Here is a 23,171-nt window from a genome sequence, read left to right as displayed (position 1 = left end):
AATATTATTCACCGCATATTTACTGCAAATTCACCGCAAATTATGCCGCGTTTTCCCCCGCGTTTTTTGCGATTTTTTTGCGCAATTTTCCCCGGGGACAGAATATTATTGTAATTACTTGTGGGCCTAACAATAACATAAGAGGGGAAGGTGAGCACAACTAAAACAAGCACGAGCTGAAAGTCTCAGCTGTGAAGGACAGTGGCGGTTGTTCATGCATGTCAGTACCGTCGATCAGTGCCGTGCAATGTTATCGCATGAGCGGATTGTTTAGTAACTCGTGGTGTTAGTGGACATAGCATAACTTGTAGTTCCTCCAAGTTGGTCTTTTTTTGCATCCTCAAAATTATCTTGCAAGATGTTATTCGTGGCTGACGATCCATCTGCCTCACATGGATGTACATGTATCTCACTCTGTGCCAAACTAGTTTCAAAAAAAAAAGAAAAGTGAAGAAAAATGCATGTCTTCGTCTGGGGTTGCGAACACCTACCCTGTCCCTGCGGGAATTTGCGGAAAAAGTCTCCACAACTTGTGCAAGAAATTGCGGCAGAAAACAACAAAAAATGTGGCCGAAAGATGCGGGACTTACCAGGAATCCGCGGAATTATTTGCAGAAAACCGTAGTGCGGATTTGGGCCAATCACGAAATTTGCTGCGTCTGTAGAAACGCTATTTGCGCAGTAGATCTACTCGGGAGTAGTAACGTTACGAGTCAGGGAGTCAGGGAGTCATACTGTGCAAAAAAACAACAACATAATGCGGAAAGCACTGCGTGAAAAGTGCAGAAAACACGAAAAATGAGAGAAATCACAATTGCAGAAAATCGCAGGTTTGGGCCAAAATCACGAAATTTGTTGCATGCGTGGAATCGCGATTTCCTGGAGGGACAGTATATTATAGCCTACAGCAAGAGTACATGAAAACCGTGTACTCTTGATACAGCCATACATGCAAAATAAAAAATAAAATGAAAACCCTTCCGATTTTGGAGGGTTCCTTTGAGAATCGCCGAAAGTCGACGAAATGCTGCTGCCAAGTGCGTTCACGAATGAATGATGTTGCTGCAAGCATGACCGCTCGAGCTCTCTACTTCAGTACTTGTAAGTTGTAGTACTAGTGCGTTGAGGTCGTGTGACTCCTGTCCTTTGACCTCCTCTCAAACCACATTAGCCATCAGGAAGATCGTTACTACAATACTGTCAATAGTAAAATACTACACTACAACGTGCAGCTGTGGGCAGCAGAGCTGTATTTCCAACACCTCACCAATTTTTGAACCCCAATATGCCATTTCTTTTAGCAGATTTTCCAATATATTCCAATTTCGCAGCCGATTTTAGAACAATCAGCTGATTTTGCAACCAAATCTGATGTATTTTTGAGCCGAGCGAAAAGCCGAATAGGCGAAAAAAGGGCCGATTTGGGGAAAGCCTAGTCTGCTAGTTGCAGAGGTAGATAGATGACTAGATCTACTACATGTAGGTGCGAAAAATGCAACAATGCAGACATTTAGCGTGGAGTTGTAAATAATTGACTGCCATCTGGAATGCGTGATACCAGCAGTGTTGTTCCGTAGTGACTTTAATGAGCGGGTACCTGGAACACCCCTTTGACTCCTAGTCACTAGTCTTGTGAAAACTCTGCAGATTTGAAAGGTGGCGGTGTTTACTTCCGTGTGCTGCTAATTCCCAAAATGTGGCACTAAGGTACTCTCGCCACGATGGGCGCACTATGATTATCTCTGATGATCATAATAATGCTTGATAGTACCGTAAAGTACCGCCAGAGCGCCCCACCATCTCGTCCTTTCGTGGTCGTATTGTGGACGTGGTCCGCTGTCTATAGGGCATACGACTCGAACCATGTACACACATTGCACATTGTGCAATCAATCCGGACCTTTGAGCGGGTACGAGCTTCACACAACCCCCGCTGAGTGTGACCTTAGTACACTAAGGTTATCACTCCGTACAAACTTCGTTGCACTCTGCCGTACGATTTTCCTTTCCCTGGCTGTAAAATCAAGGTGGGGCGCTCTGGCGAGACGGGGCGCTCTGGCGGTACTTTACGGTACTAGTATTATACTATCAAGCAGATATCTGAACTAAACAACAATCACAAAAAGAAGAAGAAGAAAAGAAGGCGAAGAGAAGCTTCAATCAAAGAAGAACGACTCTCATCACAGAAGTTATTTCGAAAGCCACTACTGAGCTAATTTGGTGACTGTTGACACACACACGCACAGACAGACAGACAGACAGACAGACAGACAGACACACACATACACACTCACACACGCACGAACGCACATACACACACTCACACACTCACACACATGCATATACTAACACACACACACACACACGCACGCACGCGCACACACAAAGGAAAGCGATCATCACCAAGCAGAAAGCGAGAAAACTCAGAAAAGCCAACGGAGGACATGGAACCCGAAAACAGCCTGCGAGTCACTGCAAACACGTAAAGTGTGGAAGTAACAATGCATGATGACAACAACTTGCCAGCAGCAAATTAGTGAGAAGACGGTCTGGTTGGCGTCCCATGGACATGGGGGCCGTACTGGCATGCAGGGTGTCCTGCATACACATGCAAACTTACGCACGAAAGGACCAAAAGCATTAGCAAGGGAAATGCGACATCAGGATCCAAAAAGAAGCAAAGCACAAAAGTACTTGGGAACACAATCTAGAGAAAACAAGTAGCTATCGCACACTCTAGAGAAAACAGGTAGCTATCGGCGCACACCGCACACCAAAAAGGGCTATCAAAGCCTAGGAAACAAAAATGGGACCTCGTGTGGTGCTTTGGCAGTAAATTTGCACACATGGTAAAGAAAATACCACAGTACCACTGCACCTTGCGGAATCAATATCGCTTTTTCTGGCCTGGTTTCTTCAACAACAGCTTGTGTTTTAGTTCACTGCTGACCTGGAGCCAAAATGGAAGCACAGGAACATAAATTACATACTTCGAAGCAATATTATATAAAATAATAAAATAATATAGAACTTAGAAGTTGCAAGAAGCGTGTGCTCCTCGTTGGAGCAACCAACTTCAAAAATAATACAGAGGGGAAAGATTTGTTTCAATTATACTGTTTAAATAAATAAATAAATTTCACGGTTCGCGTGAGACTCGGCTGGAAGTCAAGTTTTCCGCATCCGCCATGGGAACGCCACCACCCTCTAGGATCAAAGGCGCAGATGCAGCGCCTAAACGGTGGGAGATGAGTAGATCAGACCACCAAGTGGTCAAAGTAAGACCGAAATCCCATTAGCTGCATCCATGTTACCCTCGTGCCAGGCCACGAGTTCCCAGCACGGCTGGAAAAATTCCTTCCGCTTCCAAGCAGGAGTTGAACCTGGTACCCTCTGTTTCTCAATCATGGTCTTAGACCATCCCACTATGCCTGCCTGCTGTATGGGATAGGATAAATGCAAAAGATGAGTAACAGCCTGTATAAGCAGCAGTATTCAGCCCAGTACAGATTTTTCATCGATCACCACACCAGAACTGCGCTCTCCAGCGGACCTCGACACGTTGCCACAGCACACCACCAGCAAAGCGACACATCCATTGGTACCGAATTCCATCGTACAGCTGTTTCGAGTATAACACTCTCGTCAGCAAAGGTAGATCTTGTAGAACGGTAGTGGATAGTGGAAATATCACCTTGTATGGAGGAATTCAGTAACAACGGATGTGTAGCTTTGCTGGAGGCGAACGAAACATTCTGACAAACTGTACGGCTTGTTTGACGAACTCACGAACTATTCTCAGCCCCCGCCTGTGGCCACACATGCCCTCCATCACACAAGTGACCCATGTCGGTCAAATTGCTATGGCCAGCCGTAGCTCATAATCCTCGGTCACAGCAATGTATCTCCCATGCTTGATAGTAAGGCAATGTAAATTGTGAGAAGAGGTTGGTGCAACATTGGCGATACTTGGGGAATTGTGTGTTGCTCCCTACGTGGGAGCTCGCGCCTTTCCGGCCGACTTGAATTCTCACTTGACTGACTCATGACTGCCATCCAGAGCACACAAGAAGTCCATCGAACATTCGACTCGGCAAACCTGCAAGAAAGCACCACTCCCTGTTCAATACACAGTGTTTCGAGGAATTCACCACTCATCAGTTGAGCTTGAGTAGGCCGAGGAAGATTGTGTCTGAAGAGCACCACTTATATAGTGCTCTCCAGACTAAACCATCACCAGGGATACAAACTTACAGAGACGCTTCGTTTCCAGCGCGACAAACATCTCGTGAACACCAGATAGCAGCGTGAGTCAGTGTCGCTCGTGTGGAGGTGCTGAACAAACATGTAAATTGTGAACAGATAAATCCTCATCAAGATATCATCAAGATATCATCAAGATACACGTACCTGAGCAATGTGAAGTTCCCGGTACATTCCTAAGTCCTTGCAGCAGCGCTTCAAAGCTGATGAGCGGGCTGACTCAAGTGACTTGCCTTGAGACTCAGGACCAAAGACGCGGTGCTCTCCAACAGCTTGGGATACAAGGTGTCCTCTGATAAACAGCCCAAACTCACGCAAGATCAATTTATCCTTCGCATCTCCATGTATTTCCTGCATGCAGAACACAAACAACCATACATAATTATAATAATATGATTGCATGGTACCGATTTAAAAAAAATTTAATCTGTAAGATCGCATACGACAGTACTGTTATGATGGGCTCAGGTAAGGGGTGACGGTCGTCCATGATATCAAATTTTTTTTCATAAATAAACGGCGAGGCGACAGTAATTTCAAAATTGCAATCAGCAGTACCAGCTGGATCGACATTTATTGAACAACGAACCGAAAGATGACCAACTATGGATGTCATGAACAAGAAAATGTACAAAATGGGAAAAAGATGCATAACACTAAAAGAGATTTTTGAACTAGTTTTCGCGCAACGCTCCTCAGGAAGTGTTCGTTGCACTAATGGATAGAATGGGAAAGTACAACTATTATAGAAGATTATCAAGCGAGAAACATATAAACACCAACACATTTTATCGAAATATTTTTGTTACGGGGTAGGAGTTGACCAATTTCGTTTCAGAAAACATTGATACTTGTACTTCAAGCAGCGGTACATGGAAGTAGGAGACTGGAGTACTGACACACTTACGACTTTTGTTGTATATCGCACTCACTCGACTAGAAGCTTCTATATCTTCAATACCAATTTTGACGAGGCTTCTATTTAAGAGGGGCTTCTATTCGAGAGGGGCTTTTATAGCTTCATTCCAGTACCAGTTATTCCAATCAAATCTCTAAAACTTTCATATTCACAGCAACTCGGCCCCGAGTTAGTTTGCACACACTACGTCGACCAGGACATGTATTCGCGAATAGTAGTCCGGGCTTCTCTTCGAGAGGGTTTTTTCAAACAGTCCTTGTGGGGAGGGGGGGGGGGGGGGGGGGGATTATTCGAGAGGGGCTTCTAATCGAGCGAGTACGGTATGCATGTATCTGTCAACATTTTTTTTACGTTCTGAGGGGGGAGGTAGGGAGGGCTAGGGGTTGGGTTGAAACGAAATGAATTCGTTTCGTGATAAAATATCGATATTTACGGATGGCCCTTAAAGTACTGTTACGACGGAATCAGGTAAAGTAGTGTTACCATGGTTACGAGGGACTCAGGTAAGAATTCACTCCCTGCGTAGGGTGTAGTACTGTGTTGGTGGTGGCGCCACGAACGGACGGCCTATGCCTACACATACACTAGGAGACGTCTCTTATCTGGGCACCTTGTATGTTATTGGGACCGGGTACTGTCCGTATCTCAGATTTTCCTGTATCTCAGGGTAACTCATCTATCGTGTATCATATCATTTTTGAAGAAGTTTATTCGGCACATATTGCACATGTTCAGGATACAAAAGAATTCATCGATAAAGATGTGTGGGTTACACAGGTTGGCAGTGACAAATAAGCACTTGCACATACAAACAAAGTTCAAACCCACCAAATTCGAAGCTTTTTGCCATAGGAACGCAAGCTGAAGGTGCCCGGTAGAGAGACGTGCCCGTACCTGAGGCGTCCGGATAAGAGACGTTTGAGTGTACTTCTTGTCTACTTGTCAAGTGGATGTCAAGAAGCCAGTTTGGTACAGGTCTGCTCTCGATATAACAACTCTCACTTGTACATAAACCTCGTTAGTACATAAAAAAGCCAAATCCCGCGCCGAAACAGCATCACTTCCATACAAATTTTGTTCTACACAACATAATCCTACATAACATAAACCTCGACATAACACACGCTACGGCGGTCCCCGACGTGCGCACTCTCGATACAACATAAATTCACGTGCACGGTATGATCAAGCGGTAGCTGTAGCTAGGCAGTTTAGGCCAATTTAGTCCTACATAACGTAAACCTCGGCATAACGCACCCTAGGCGCAGTCCCCGACGTGTACACTCTCGATACAACGTAGATTCAGGTGCGCGGCACAATCAAGCTGTATAGTCGTAGCTAGCCAGTTTAGTCCTATGTGCATTAAATTCTGCGGCATTGATGGTATCCGATGTCGATGGTGGTACAGTATGTATATGTTTGCACGATTGAACCCGCCTTGTAACACCCTTCATTTTGTGGTACATCTTGTATTTTACACACGGTTTTCTACATAACATAACTCTCAATATAACATAATTTTTGCGTGGTCCCAGAGATTACGTTATATGGAGAGTAGACCTGTAGCATGCAGCTGGGAAGAATTGAGGTGCAAGTGAATTCACGACTGAATCCATTACTACTACTGCACAGGCAGAAAATTTAGTGAGCGAAAAATTTAGTCCAACTCCAAAGAAAGGGAGTTAGACTGGTTGAAAATTTAGTCCATGGACCATAAATCGTATTGAAAAGTTGGACAAATTGACTTTAGTCCGAAAACTACTCGGATGAAAAAGACGGAAACAAGAGGGCTTGAAAGCCCAGGAGCCCTCATATGCTTTGTTTTACCTGGGTCATCATGTGTGTTATTCGAACTGAAAGAACATCTTTGCAATACGACTATCGGGCACATGTTTTACTATGGAGCACTAGGCTGTCCCCACCGGATACCGCGGACGCGCAATTTCCGCGTTATTGGCTTTCATCCGCGTTTTCGAGAGATTTTGCATAAAACCCGCGTTATTCACGGGAATGTACAAGAAAATAGTACATGATGTTGAAAATGTACTACAAAGTCGTACCGGTCCATGAGGTTGTACGACAAAGTTGTATACTTGCATGAAACTGCACGCTAAAGTTGTACAAATGACAGATAACTCGTGCATAATGACCGCATTAGAGAGGTTCCGCACTACGTAAAGTTGAGCAACTTTACGTTAGTGGGCGGGAAAAACCCGTGAATTCGCGAGTTTGCACTCCACTTACGGAAAGTTGTCTACGGAGAGTACGTAGATAGGGCTCTGATAACGTAGCTGGTCCGTAAGTGGATTGGGGTACAAATTTATGACTCTCTCCCCAGGTCGATCTGGTCGTACACTGCCGCGTTCGGAGTTGCCAAGGGCAGCTACGTGATTTGAAAACTCCGTATGGCGGAACCCAGATGAGCATGCAGTTTACGTAAGACTTTCCATAGATCGACTACGTTTTTTCTAACGTAATTACGTTATGCAGAACCACTCTATTATACCGCATATTTGCCGCATAATCCCGCATATTTGCCGCATAACGGGCTGTTTTCGCCCGCATAATTATGTGCATAATTTTAAGATTTTGTCCGCGTAATTCTGTGCGGACAGACTAGGATGACATTCAACTTCATGTCCAACACTCGTGTTGAATCAGAGCAGCTTCCAAGAAGCCCTTCCATGGCTTGGGCGAAAAGAACAAGCTTCAGAATCGTTCCAAGTGCTGGTGGAGGCGAAGATGTCACATTTCGTATACTTTTCAAAGCTAGACTTGGATGGAGAGCCAAAGATTAATCTATAGCGAAAAAAATGACCAAGGAACTACACATTGCGCTATAATGTCCACTAACACCACCAGTTACTTGACAATCAGCCAAGTTCAGCCTACCAAGTTGTGTTGGAGTGCGCGTCCAAGACGTGCTAGAGTTGATTGCTAGTTAGTTGTAGAACGGCAGTACAGTACTGTCGATCGCCGAAGAGCTGGGGGGTCAGCCTTCTAGCCTAGACTGGTCCTATTTTTATGTACAGTAAAACCTGTCAAGGCGACCACTCGGATAAGGCGACCACCTGTCCAAGAAGACCACTGAAACCAGGATCAAAGGATGCTATTTCCAGTCAAATAACCCTGGATAAGGAGGCCACCTGGTAACAGAGACCACATTTTGAAGGTCCCTTGGGCAGGTTTCACTGTATTACAGTGTATGCACAGTTGAGTAACCGTGTATACACTGGTATGCTGTGCTTGATGACATTGTGTATACACTGGTATGCTGTGCTTGATGACATTGTGTATACACTGGTATGCTGTGCTTGATGACATTGTGTATACACTGGTATGCTGTGCTTGATGACATTGTGTATACACTGGTATGCTGTGCTTGATGACATTGTGTATACACTGGTATGCTGTGCTTGATGACATTGTGTATACCCTGGTATGCTGTGCTTGATGACATTGTGTATACACTGGTATGCTGTGCTTGATGACATTGTGTATACACTGGTATGCTGTGCTTGATGACATTGTGTATACCCTGGTATGCTGTGCTTGATGACATTGTGTATACACTGGTATGCTGTGCTTGATGACATTGTGTATACACTGGTATGCTGTGCTTGATGACATTGTGTATACACTGGTATGCTGTGCTTGATGACATTGTGTATACCCTGGTATGCTGTGCTTGATGACATTGTGTATACACTGGTATGCTGTGCTTGATGACATTGTGTATACACTGGTATGCTGTGCTTGATGACATCGTGTATACACTGGTATGCTGTGCTTGATGACATTGTGTATACACTGGTATGCTGTGCTTGATGACATTGTGTATACACTGGTATGCTGTGCTTGATGACGTTCTAGCCTGGCCGTTCTTCGGCGCTACCCGCCAGTACAGTACCGTTGGTCAGTGCCATGCAATGCAACTATGTTATCGCAGGAGCTGATCGTCAAGTAACTGGTGGTGATAGTGGACATTATAGCGTAACTTGTAGCTCCGCTATAAACCTTTCAAAGCGTTTTTTACATACATGTACCACAATCTCGGGATAAACGCCGCTGGCGAACACGGCGCCGCGTCCTTGAAACAGCGCTATTCTGATCTGTTTGACACATACATGAAGACGTATAACAGTCCTGTACAATCATGCATTATGATATGAGCCGGGTGTGAGGCGCGTGAGGCCAACCCTGCTGCATACAGAGTACTACCCAGGGCACTACATATGATAGTACAGTTGCGTGTCAGCTAGCCGGTACCTTTGGGGACCGGATGCTGTTGGATAAATGAATATTCTGAATAACTGAAGCTACAAAGCCATCTTGTGACAAATCAAAGGGGCAATAACGCTTCATTATAATAATCAGTTATTTTTCGATTATTTCTTTCACAGATAAAAGCAGTATTAGAAGCTGAAAAATGCGAAAATTTAGAATTTTAAAATTGATCCTGTGGAGAAGAGAATTTGGTTTGTAAAAAAGAGCAATAGGAACGGCATAGAAGCGGCATGCAGACAAGCGTGAACCACTTCAGGATGTCATGTTTCTGCACAGCGCAAAGCTGATCTCGCACATCGGTCGATGTACAATCATACGTGTATAATCATGTATACTGTATGCATAATCGAGTAATCAAAACTTTTCAAATAATCGATTCGTTAGCTTGTAACGATTTCTAGTCTCACTGCAGTGCAGGGGGCACATATGCAGCTCCAGTAAAGATGGTGTATTAACCTTTTGAGCCCGGGCCCATTGAAAACCTTTGCTAAGCAGTAAAATTTTTAAATTCACTCTATGTGAGCAAACTTGATTTCAAACGATTATTGCATGTATCCTGAGCACAGAACTGTTTTTGTTTCGGAAATACAACAAAAATTACAAAAGTTATGACCATTTTCAGAAAGGTAGTTATACGCGAATTTGATATTTTGAAATGTATGCACGCACATGTAACTCCAGTTCAAACTTACGGAGCGACTCGCATTTTTTTACTGTACTCGTACATCCTAGGAGTCCTCTGTGCAGCGGTACAGCTCGACGCCACGCCACGGAAGAAGTGCAGAATCGATGTACAGTAAAACCTGTGACTACCGACCACCCCTTGGTGCCAGCAAAAGCGGTCTTTAGTGGCAGGTGGTCTTTAGTTAGAGGTTTGCACTGCGCGACCATATATGGATCCCGTATATGATATCAAGAGTACATAACCCCCCAGAGTGTGCAACGCCTGATCCAGCTCTGCATAGGGTCTTGGTCGAGCGGAATCGGATCTTTGCGTCATAATACCGTACACATCTGAGGGGAACCCGGGGAGTCGCGGGTACTCTTGGATCAAAAACAATGGTGCCCTGCCTCGAGACCGGCCTTGCGCTGGTGTGGAGTGTACGCATGACATCAGAAGATCCGATTCCGCTCGACCAAGACCCTACACAGAGCTGGATCGGCGTTGCACACTCTGGGGGGTTATGTACTCTTGATGATATGTATGTCAAAATGCAGCTAATACGATTCCCCAGGACTTGCGCAATGCCATTCTTATTTCAGGTCAAACAACACTTGGAGAGAGAGAGAGAGCTAGAGACGGAGAGAGACAGAGGGAGAAGGCTACTTTTTGCAGACATCAAATTCAGCTGCTACTTCTGAAACCAGGAATCAAAAGTTCCCTGTAGAAGTTTCGTTTTACGCTGGGCTTCAAATTTGTTCATGTGATCAATCGTACCGACTGTCCTTGTTGTAACTTCTCGATTGCTTGAACACGGTCCTTCAGCATCAGGACCTTGCGGTGCTGCTTGTTTCTGGATTCCTTGATGCCATCGTCGATTCGTCTGTATGACTGGGGTGTCAGAGCCGCTCTGTCTTCGTTTCTCCTCCGAGTAGTAACATCGATCAGAGAGCGCTTTCGATGCGCTCTCCAAGACGTTTCCTATCGTGTTTATTCTTGACAGAGCTTGAAATTTGGACAGGTGTAGTGCAGTCCACACCGATTCCACAGTCAAAATGACCTGTGTTCATTTGTTCAGCTGTAGTATCGAAAGAGTCCTTTCAGGACCATGGAAAATCAGCAAATTTTCAAGAAGGAGCTTCGAGCAACATTTGATTTCGTACATCGCGGTCGCTAGTTACGGGTCAATTATCGTCTTTGGGGCAAGAAAAGGCGGTCGCTGGTCGCGTTCAGCAGGTAGTCGCTAGTCACAGTGCATTTTGAATGTGAGACCGTCCGTGCCTGGCGAAGTGGTCGGTAGTAGCAGGCTGGTCGCTAGTCACGGTGCCGGTCTTTACTTACAGTTGTTTTACTGTAGTTCCGTACTGACTGGTGACGTTCTAGAACGTCACACGTGTCACAGTGGCAGTGGTCATGACGTGTCAGAACGTCACGCGTGCTCAAAAGGTTAAATTAACAAACAGCATACTATATACACATATGCAGCTCCAGTAAAGATGGTGTATTAACAAACAGCATACTACATACAGTGCTGCTGCTGCTCAATGAACTCCAATGGAGTAAGTCAGATCTGCACCCCCTGTAAGAGTGAAAATCCCAGTGCTGGTAGATCTTGACTGGCTGCACAGCACCGCCCCGTGTGTACTTGACTCACTTCATCGGATATCATCGAGCAGCATTGTAGTACCATATCATCGAGCAGCATTGTAACGTTAGTACCATATCATTGAGCAGCATTGTAGTACCCAGTGTCTGCTCTAGGATTGTAGGACAGCCGGGTACACATGTACCTGGCGCAACCATTTCAACCGGGTCGGAGCCGGGTACACATGTACCTGGCTCTATCTCACCAGCCGAGTCACATGCTTTAACTGGTTGGTTGGTTTATTTTAATTCGGACAATAAACGGGAACTTAACTAGGCCCATTGATATAAATTTGTTGTTGTTGTGTTTATTTTAATTCGCAAACCAAACTGGCAGATCTGCCCAATGAAAAGGTGGCGAATGCAGATAGAAAGCAGGAATTAATGAAATTGGGGAGGGATGTAATAAGGATAGAGGTGGAGAAAAACTAAGCCAGCTGATCATCAAACAGGACGTTTGGTACTCCAGGTACTAAGGGTGTGCGGGATCATGCTGGCGCGGAACTGGCGGAGCGTGGAGATGGCACGTATATCGCTGGGTAAGGCGTTCCACAGCTGGACGCCCCGGAACGCGAGGCAACCCTTGCGGAAAATGGTGCAAACTGGCGGTTGGCGCAGACCCACGGTGGAGTGCAACCTAGTTGGGCCAGCTGACGAAGGAACTAGGAGGGCTTGCAGATCAGGGCTTGCGTGCCCATTCCGAGACCTCCAGACAAGAACGATGAACTTCTGCCTGAATATCTCGGATACTCTGTAGGTGTCCAATTTCAGCAGGAGGGTGCGCGCGGAGGTGTGATGCGGGAGTCCGAAAACCGCCCTTGCCGCCCGATTCTGCATGACTTGTAGCCGATCCAATTGGTTGGCAGTAAGAAGTGGGGAAAACGCATTGGTTCCGTACATCAGTAGAGAACTCGGCTCTGATGAGTCAAGCAGCGACGCAACCTCCATAGTGCTCCGATCCTCTGGGCCAGTCGAGCGGTGCAGCGATCAACATGGGGCGTCCATGACAGATCCGAGTCGAGGAGCACTCCAAGATGCCTGGCCGCAGTAACGACAGGAATCGGTGTTTCATGACAGTTTACATTGATCGGAGAAAGGCGAATGGATACGCCGCATTTAGAAAAGAGAGGACAGGAATTAGAAAATGACGAAAGAAGAAGAAGTATCTGACACATACAAGCCATGTAGTCAGTCCTTTCAACGTTCGACAGTAGACCTACCAACCTGTGACCCGGTACTATATTTTCAACCGGGTCCAAGCGCCGCCCAACCGGGTGGATTACCCGGCTCACCCGGCGCTGGAGCAGACACTGGTACCATAGCATTGAGCAGCATTGTAGTACCATAGCATTGAGCAGCATTGTAGTACCATAGCATTGAGCAGCATTGTAGTACCATATCATTGAGCAGCATTGTAGTACCATAGCATTGAGCAGCATTGTAGTACCATATCATTGAGCAGCATTGTAGTACCATAGCATTGAGCAGCATTGTAGTACCATAGCATTGAGCAGCATTGTAGTACCATATCATTGAGCAGCATTGTAGTACCATAGCATTGAGCAGCATTGTAGTACCATAGCATTGAGCAGCATTGTAGTACCATATCATTGAGCAGCATTGTAGTACCATATGAGCCAGGGACTATAGAAACCGCCCTACGACGTTTGATATCAAAATCAAGTTATGACGTTTCAAAGTCACGCGACTCAAAGTAATAGTTACGCGAAGCGCAGAACTCGTCACTTTTGTTTTGACAAGACTCCAGAGCTGTTCTCTTAGATATTCGGGGAAGGATTCCGAGCTCGAGCGATTGTCGAGTAACTCATGAGGCTCCACTTACTGTGATTGATTATGGCTACAACATCTAGTAGACGACGCAGCTCGATTCTGTGTGGAGTCGACTAGTCTCTGATGCGAAGGCGCTTGAATCGGACGACGAGAATTTTTACGGACTCAGCGCTGGCACCCGCGAGTCGCCCGCGAGCGATTCCGACACCGATGCTGACAGCGACGGCGATGATATGCCACCTAAGAAGAAGACGCATGCGGCATGGAGTCACAGCAAGCTCGAGACGAGTGCTGCTAGTGTTGTGTCGAAAACGCCAAGCCCCGACAGCTCGGAAATAATTTAATTTCAAACGCGGAGAGTGACACCGACTACTCGGAATTGGATGACGAACCAGATGCCCCCGCACCTGAGCCACCGACGACGGAGCAGGTGAAGCGTGGTCTCCTGTCTTCAGATATACGCGAGAGGCTGTGGATGCAAGTCGAAGAATCATTGGAAAGTCATCCCAGAGCAGCAGCTCGAGGACTACATAACAGTTATTTGAAGTCTCTAAACTGCGAGAATCGAAAAAGCGCTTCAAGTAGTTTGTTCTGGGCGCACTGACTGGAAGCATGCGAAAGTCGATGACTGGTGGTGGTGATCGACCTTTCTATTTCCGCTACCATGTACATGTACGTGGTTACGAGCTGTGCAAAGACGTGTTCATGGCAGTTCATGCTGTTGGAAGTCATGTAATGAAGCGCCTTCAAAAAGGCAAACAAAGGAGTCGACTAGTCGTTCAACTGGCACACCATGGCTTGACTGGGAGAACACCAGAGCACTTGGCCATTTCAGCAGACATAGAGCAGGATGTAGTGCAGTTTATTTAGTCATATGCTAACATGTACGGTCTACCTCAACCCGGAGCGAGGTCGTGCTGAGGACCCTCCAGTATACTTACCAGCATCCAAGAACAAGAAGTCTGCATACAACATCTAAACCAAGCCGTCACACAGTATTCGCCTGTTCATTACAGGTCATTTTGCCACATTTGGAGGAGACAGGCAGCACACATCAAAGTGATGAAGCCAAGGACAGACGTATGCGCACTGTGTGACACTCTGCGGGACAAAATTCGTGTCGCCCGTACAGAGGAAGAGACGGAATGTAGTGTCCAGGCCCTGCGTTCGCACATATCACTACCACAAGAGGAGCGGCAGTACTACCGAGATTTAGTGGACGGCGCGCAGGCGTCACTGGATGAAGCTGAGGGCATAGTTCACTATACATTTGAACTGCCTAACTAGCAAGAATGAAGATATACAAAGAACATTACAAAACTGTGTGCATAAATTTGCTCTATATCGCTTAATTGATATGCCATTATTAAATAGGTGATTAGGCACATTTTACCACCGCAGATCAACTCGAAATTTTGTTTGAGCACATTACCATACCATACCAACATTTTGAGAGAAAAAAAATTTTTCGCCAAAAAGTGCCATAGGGTGGTTTCTGTAGTCCCTGGCTCATATCATTGAGCAGCATTGTAGTACCATAGCATTGAGCAGCATTGTAGTACCATATCATTGAGCAGCATTGTAGTACCATAGCATTGAGCAGCATTGTAGTACCATAGCATTGAGCAGCATTGTAGTACCATAGCATTGAGCAGCATTGTAGTACCATAGCATTGAGCAGCATTGTAGTACCATATCATTGAGCAGCATTGTAGTACCATAGCATTGAGCAGCATTGTAGTACCATAGCATTGAGCAGCACTGTAGTACCATAGCATTGAGCAGCATTGTAGTACCATAGCATTGAGCAGCATTGTAGTACCATAGCATTGAGCAGCATTGTAGTACCATAGCATTGAGCAGCATTGTAGTACCATAGCATTGAGCAGCACTGTGGTACCATAAATCCCGCCAGAGCGCCCCTACCTCCGCCACCCTTCGAGTAGGTCCAGGCGGGGAGGGGCGGATGGGCGAGTCCTATTTGCAGCATTCAGTACTACATGAAAAAGTACTCACCCTACGGAACGTGTGTGTGCATCTCGTACACCGACCAAAGGTCAAGTGCAGGGAGTCGTGCAGACCCATCAAAACTCGGGGTTTGTACGATCCCTGGTCAAGAGGGTGGGCAGTGTTGCGTACATTTCCAACAGGGTCGAGCATGCGTCTGCAGTACAGTACGGCATCACAGAGTCATACGAGGATACAATCAATCACTTCCCTGACAAGAAATCAGGGAGGGGCGCATGGGAGAGACGGGGCACTCTGGCGGGATTTTATGGTATCCCCAGCAAATATGATACAATACGAAAAAACATACCACCTATTTTTTTCCTGAACGTACTGTGGACGGTACGCGTTTTCGAGCTCTGTAGGTTTCTGTGGATTGTCCAGCTTCAGCGTGCCTCTCCCGCAAGCCCACTGATGCAGAGTGCCATTTGTTGCCGGTGCAACGGCAACGGCACCTGCGTTCGGTGTGACTGCAAGAAGGAGGGGCGTGAGTGTCGGAATTGTCTCCCTGAAAAAAAGAGCAGATGCCGAAACAGCAGCCCCTCGACATCCCAACCGTCATCCTCAAGCAGGACGAGCTCCGACAACAGAGCAATCGACCACAGAGCAGCCTCGGCGAGCAAACCACCCTCGCAGGGTACGGGCAATACGGTAACGGCGGCTGGGCATGGGGCCAGCAGCAGTCATGGGTACAGGAGCTGATGTCAGCCCTCAGTCTCAGCAGCTGGCATGGGATCTGCTAGACCGACAGCTACAAATAGACGACACTGCTAGTGCGGACGACCGTGACACAGTCCATTCCTCGCCTGCGACCACGCTGCTGCAAGATGAATCTACTGCAGGCATGCCCGCCACCGCTGAGGCAGTTGAGTTACTGGCCGACCTCGCGGGCTCGTACTCGCAGGAAAGTGATGCTGCAGTGGAAGGCGACGAGGAGCCCCAGCTGTCACTCCCTCTGTACACACGCAGCAGCTGCAAGTTACAACTGGGAACCCACGATGCTGAATCCACAGCACAGATTATCTCTGCAGCATATGAAGAGATAGTCCATTTCAAGCCGAATCTGTTCCGAGTGCCTCAGGGAGCGATAGGCTCAAAGTTTGTATCGATAATGGCGACACTCTACCAATGCTTCGGTGAGAGGGGGGCAGGAGAGGGTGTTGCAATTAAGACTGCAATGGTCGCCACACAGCTCCTTCTGCAACAGCCGTTCCAATGCCACGACCACAAAGTCTACAGGGACCGCCTACAACATCGTCTTGCCTGTGGGCAGAAGGCAACGTGAACGAGCGTATGCTTGAAGCTCGGACCATCCAGCGGCAATTCCAGCAAAAAGCAGGCAAAAGTCAGCAACGCAGACACACAGGATGATGCCAGACATTTTGCCAGACATTTTGCCGCTCACATTCACGAAGGGAAGCTCCAGTCGGGCCTGCGCATGCTGTCAGAGGACCAAGCCAAAGGTGTCCTATCCCTGGATGACGTGATATAGGGCAAGTCCGTGCGAGATACACTCAAGGAGAAACACCCACCAGCCGAATCTCTCCACCCTGAGGCTGTTCTACCGGGAGATGTCCCTCAGCCCCACCACGACACATACTTTGCTGCCCTCAATCGAGACGTCATCCGACAGGCCGCCCTCAATACTCAGGGCGCTGCAGGTCCATCTGGTATGGATGCGGCAGACTGGCGTTACATCTGCACCTCGTTTAAGGCTGCATCTGACAGTCTGTGTGATGCCTTGGCTTCTTGCGCCCGGAGACTTGCCACACTAGTCATTTGTTGCATGCCGCCTTATACCCCTGGACAAGGACCCAGGTGTCCGGCCCATCAGTATCGGTGAGGTGGTACGGCACATCGTCAGTAAGGCAATCCTGAAGATTTCCAAAGCCCACATAGAGGATGCCGTTGGATGTCTTCAACTCTGTGGTGGCCAAGAGTCGGGCATTGAGGCAGCCATTCATGCCATGCACAATGCATTCAGTGAGGATTCCACAGAAGGGGCTCTGTTTGCGGATGCATCAAATGCCTTCAATCGTCTCAATCGATCAGTATGCCTGCAAAATGTCCAACGTCTCTGTCCACCTCTGGCACCGGCACTCGTCAATACCTACCGCAGCCCTGTCAGGCTCTTCAGCAATGGTGAGACCATCCTCTCGTGTGAGGGGACAACCCAAGGTGACCCGCTCGCAATGCCCATGTACGGTCATGTACGGTCCTCCTCATCCGTGAGGCCTCCCTGGCTGAAGCTCTGCAGTCCTGGTATGCAGATGACTCTGCCGCCGCAAAAACCATTAAGCGCCTGAGGAAGTGGTGGTCCATTGTACGGGTACTTCACAAACGCGAAGAAATCCGTTCTTCTTGTGAAGCCACAGCATGAGGCTGAGACGAGGAAGCTGTTCTCCGACACGGAGGTCCAAATACGCACTGATGAGTTTCGTCATCTTGGCGCAGTCCTTGGTACTGAGGAGTTCTGCAAAACCTACGTGTCAACCAAGGTTCAGAAATGGAGTCACGCGATCAGTGTGCTCTCCCAGTACGCCCTCAGTCACCCACAAGCGGCATACACGGCCTTCTGCAATGGTGTTAATCACGAATGGTCATTTGTCGCTCGCACCATCCCGGCGACAGGTCCGCTGTTCGAGCCCATTAAGGACGCCGTACGTCTTCAGCTCATCCCTGCGCTTACCGGCCGGTGTCCGCCTGGTGACCAAACCAGGGCCGTACTGTCATTGCCCTGCACACTAGGTGGATTGGGTCTCATCAACCCCACTCATCTTGGGGACCGATTCCGTCAGTCCAGCATCATCACGCAAACTCTTGTCGACACGATCCTCAGACAGGAGTCCAACAACGACGGAGTTCGAGTGGCTATGCAGCTCTTGAAATCAGAGGTCCGAAAGGAGTCAACGCAACTGGCCAATAAGCAGGTGGCTGCACTGCTTCAGCAACTGGACCCAGACATCCAGTATGCCGTGAACCTCGCGTCAGAGAAGGGTGCCTCAAGCTGGCTAACATCCAAGCCACTTGCAGTTTTTGGCTTCAAGTTGCACAAGGGGGCGTTTCGAGACTCCTTATGCCTCCGATATGGCTGGACGCTGGATCATCTCCTGACAAAGTGTGCGTGTGGAAAGTCGTTCACGACCACCCATGCCCTGTCCTGCTCGCTGGGCGGCTACCCCTCGCTCCGCCACAATGAGATTCGGGATATCACAGCCCACCTTCTCCGGGAAGTTGCCCATGATGTTGCTGTCGAGCCCCATCTCCAGCCTCTCTCGGGGGAACACTTCCCCTTGAGATCTACCATCACCGACGACAACGCGCACCTTAATGTCGCAGTCAGTGGATTGTATGGTGGACGGTTTGAGAGGACATTCCTTGATGTCCGGGTTTTAAACCCATTTGCCCCCTCAAACCAGAAGCCATCAATCCCGCTAGTATACCGCAAGCACGAAAAGGAAAAGAGAAGAAGCTATGAGAGAAGAGTCGTTGAGGTAGAGCATGGATCATTCATCCCGGTCGTGCTCAGCACCACAGGTGGTCATGGCAAGGCAGCCGGCATTCTCTACGCTCGGATTGCATCCATGTTGGCCGATAAGAGGTCCGAGCCTGTCTCTATCGCCATGGCATACATCCGAACCCGGCTGTCTTTTGCACTGGTCAATGCCGCAGTCACAGCCCTGAGAGGCCATCGGCACAAAGCGTCAAGAATCAATGGCTGCCCTTCGATCACGTTAGCAGTGGCAGAATGCAGCATGTAATGGTCACGTTAGCAGTGGCAGAATGCAGCATGTAATGGTCAGTTCTTGACTTAGTTAGGTAACTATATCCTTCTCATTATGTACAGCCCTTGTTCGTATTAACATCAATTTTATCAGTTCTAAGAGTACTCCAGTCTCATTTTAGTACCTCGAACCCCGTACTTGTGTGCTCATACCGGTATCCGTTTTCTGCCCGTAAAAGTGGCTTCTCCTTAGTAAAAAAAGAAAAGAAAAACATACCGCATCGCCCATGGGGATCAGCGCCCAACCACCAATTCCGAGAGCCTTGTTTAGCCGCACACGATAGTGAACCGTCGATATGTAAAGCATTGCTGGATCATAAGAACATACATATACATGGACACCCGCACACATTCACACACACACACACACACACACACACACACACACACACACACACACACACACACACACACACACACACACACACACACACACACACACACACACACATACACATACACACACACACACACACACACACACACACACACACACACACATTCACATACACAGAAAACATACTAGTACATTTATCGGTACGCACCGCACACATGTTTGCAGAGACAATCACTCGCTGTGTTTCACACAGAGCACTCTTAAAAAGGGAACTGTGTCACCAAAAGGTTCTTTGCCTTGCTTTGTAGTTTTGAGGTTGCTGATAAAGTAAACTTCGTTTTCTTCTGAGGCGACAGGAAGTCAGTCGAAACTTCAAGCGAAGGCGTCTAATATTTTAGAATTGTCCCGAAGTACGCATGGCGACGTCGTGCTTGACGTGCGACATGTATCTTCGTCGTCACAAAGAAACAAGTCACGTCTGGTGTGCTGTGCAGTAGCCGGTATGCGTATATCAAAGATTGAGTTGAAGCATATTGTTACCAAGAGTATATATAACCCTTTCGTCGTCACAAAGAAACAAGTCACGTCTGGTGTGCTGTGCAGTAGCCGGTATGCGTATATCAAAGATTGAGTTGAAGCATATTGTTACCAAGAGTATATATAACCCCCCAAGAGTGTGCAACTCCTGATACCCTTTCTATGGGGTACGACGACGGTGAAAACTCACATCACGTGGCGCAGCGTCCCAGTTGTACGTTTCCAACCCATTTTTAGCGAGCAGCGGAGTAATAATAAAAGCACTCCATGGCAGAAACTCACTGCGCGTATACAACCCGCCAGCAGATATTCGGATTGCACGCACGCACGCTATCCTTAGTTGTCCGCGTAGTACAAAACGTACCTGAGACACATGATGTGAGTTTTCGCCGTCGAGAGTTGCACACTCTTAGGAGATTATTTACTCTTGATGGCGCTCTTGTGGATGTCTGGGCTTGTGGATTCTGGTTGCGGCAGCATAATGCCTTTTTTGATGTTCCGGTGACTCACCCAAGGCCATCTTTGCTGTCGCATTCACAAGTAAAAAGCCAGTTGGCAGACCACCCCCTGTCGAATTTCTGCCTGTGAAGCGACATCGGCGTACACAACGAAATACGATGTTGAGCCGACTCATGTACTGCTGTACGCAATATATGTGAGGGGAGGATGAAAATGTGCACAGTCAAGCATGCCAGGTCTGATCTTCTGCTTTGGTGTACATCGTACTGCACTCAAACGACTCGATCTAATCCCCCCCCCCTGCCGAAAAACCAGCTAGGAAGCGACACGGGGGTGGGCCAACGGTACTTTACGGTAGTACAGACAGAGGCAAGCATTTCCCTGCGCACTTGCTGGCCTACAAGAATGCATGACAGATTTGCACGAGTACCGTAAAGTACCGTTGATCCGCCCCCTCTCTAATTCCCGCCCCCTGTCGATTTTCTCCTTGTGAAGCGACTTCGCCGTATACGAAATACGATGTTGAACCGACGCATGCACTGCTGTACACAATACTTGCCAATCCAGGATCAAAATGTGCACAATTCAGCACATTGAGTCTGATCCTCTACGTTGTTGTACATCGTACTGCACTTGACAGCCTTGATCTAATTCCCGCCCCCTGCCGAAAACCCAGCTGGGAAGCGACATGGCGTGGGGACGGATCAACGGTACTTTACGGTATGTCCGGTTAACTAGAAGTCCCACGGAATCCACTTACATAGAAAATGTGTGGGATTTGTGCTGATAATTCGAAGTTAGCAAACCCTAATTAGAAGTTTGCTTTATTTTCTGCAAATCAGTTCGGTTTGCATGCGCAGGCAGTTCAGTGTCCACTAAGTCTGTGTCTAAGGTGCGTAGTGCAATTCTGCGTGTCAATGCGAGCATTTTGACATACATTATGTGTTGTGGGTACATGTTTGGATAATTAGAATGTCCGGATAATTAGAAGTTTCCCCCGGCATTTTGGTGTTCGAGTTCTCAGGATTCCACCTGTAATAATTTAGACTAGCAGACAGAGGAAGTTGTTTTAAAGCCGTGGTGGGCACTTGCCTGCTAACGTTACTTACAAAACATGGAAGTAGAGATGTATCGCTTGCAAGTATTCCCCTTGCCAGTACTTTTTATGGTCTGCCAGTACATGCATATCAGACGAGGCAAGGACACAACACAAATCCATAGTGGCAAGAGTACATGACCAACAGTGTGCAACTCCTATCTCGAAGAGCTGTGATGGGCTGTGATGGGTTCACCAATGGCGGAATTCTTTTATTGCATCATTCTTTGGCAGAAGTATGATAACGTGCGTGTTCTTTCCGCGCTTGTTTTGTAGATACGGTGAGAGTTCATCAGGTTCAGGACAAATCGATCTACCGTCCGTTGTTCTGCTTCGACTACCGTAGCTGTGATGTGCACATTTGTTGTACTCTCTGGCTATGCATGATGGCGTCAATGAGCCAAACAGCCACCAAAGACTGATGTCATAAAAAATCCGCCATGGGCTGGGGGATCGTCGAGTTGCACACTCTTGGCTATGCACTCTATAGTGGTAAGCATACATGTACTTACATCCTTCTCTCAGCTGTAGATGCTTCTCCTCAATCGGTGCTGAGATGATTTTCACCTCCTCATCGTTCAATGTCAGGCTGCTTGCTACACTTGTCAGCTGCTTCAGCTTTTCCAATTGGAAACATTGACTGCAGGAATACCCACACACACACACACATACACACACACACACACCTTTGACGCCCATCGCCGGAGGCGATGATTGCAATGCTACGGCAGAAGCCATAGCAACTTGTGCTGGGATTGCACCATTCAACAGCTTGCAAGGCTGAAGAATTGACCGTCACTATCCAGCCTGGTCTACACCATACAGCTATTTGAAGTGACTTTTTCTGGCCAGTGGATCCCTATTTTTGGTCTTTTCATTTTTTTTTCCGCACACACATCACACCACATACTCCGGCATGCACTGGCTGTCGGTAACCACCCACCGTGTGTGACCATAATCGCCGGGAATCGAACCCGCAACCTATCGATTGGAAATCGCTGCACATACCACTGCACCGTATGAGACACCCCCCCCCCCCCCCCCCACACACACACACTGTACTGTACTGTATTGACAGCTAGCTACCCTAACGGGTCACGCCGCCCTCCATCCAAGCATGGGTACGATGAGGGACAGTGGCAACAGAAACAAAAAACAGCAAGCAGAGAGAGATAGCAGGAGAAAGACAGTGATAGTAGTACATCTGGTGTGCGACGTATAGAAAAGAGAGATGACAAGAGATACGCACAAAAAGGAAACAATAATTATTTGAACCTGTATTATTGCAGTTCCGAAACAATCAACCAGGTGATGGAGTGTGGGCACCCGAAGTCCCACCTGGACTCCACTGGAAGAACATCCCACGCAGGGATATCAGCGATAGGC

The 23,171-nt window shown here is 47.5% G+C and overlaps 1 protein-coding gene across 1 annotated transcript in view; it reads right to left on the bottom strand.

Annotated features, from left to right (window-relative positions):
- Positions 1-2,401: 2,401 nt before the first annotated feature.
- The window catches only part of LOC135823103 (uncharacterized), a 28,779-nt gene continuing 8,009 nt past the window's right edge, over positions 2,402-23,171 (bottom strand). The window contains exons 2-5 of the mRNA XM_065335940.1: positions 22,298-22,425; positions 19,574-19,665; positions 4,411-4,614; positions 2,402-2,950 (exon numbers count right to left, since the gene is read on the bottom strand). Coding sequence (XP_065192012.1) covers positions 2,888-2,950; positions 4,411-4,614; positions 19,574-19,665; positions 22,298-22,425 — 487 coding nt within the window. The 3' untranslated portion in view covers positions 2,402-2,887. The remainder of the gene's footprint in view (positions 2,951-4,410; positions 4,615-19,573; positions 19,666-22,297; positions 22,426-23,171) is intronic.

This window comes from Sycon ciliatum, chromosome 1 (genome assembly GCF_964019385.1).
Source record: "Sycon ciliatum chromosome 1, ocSycCili1.1, whole genome shotgun sequence".
Lineage (NCBI taxonomy): Eukaryota > Metazoa > Porifera > Calcarea > Leucosolenida > Sycettidae > Sycon > Sycon ciliatum.
This window is presented reverse-complemented; position numbering and strand designations above follow the sequence as displayed.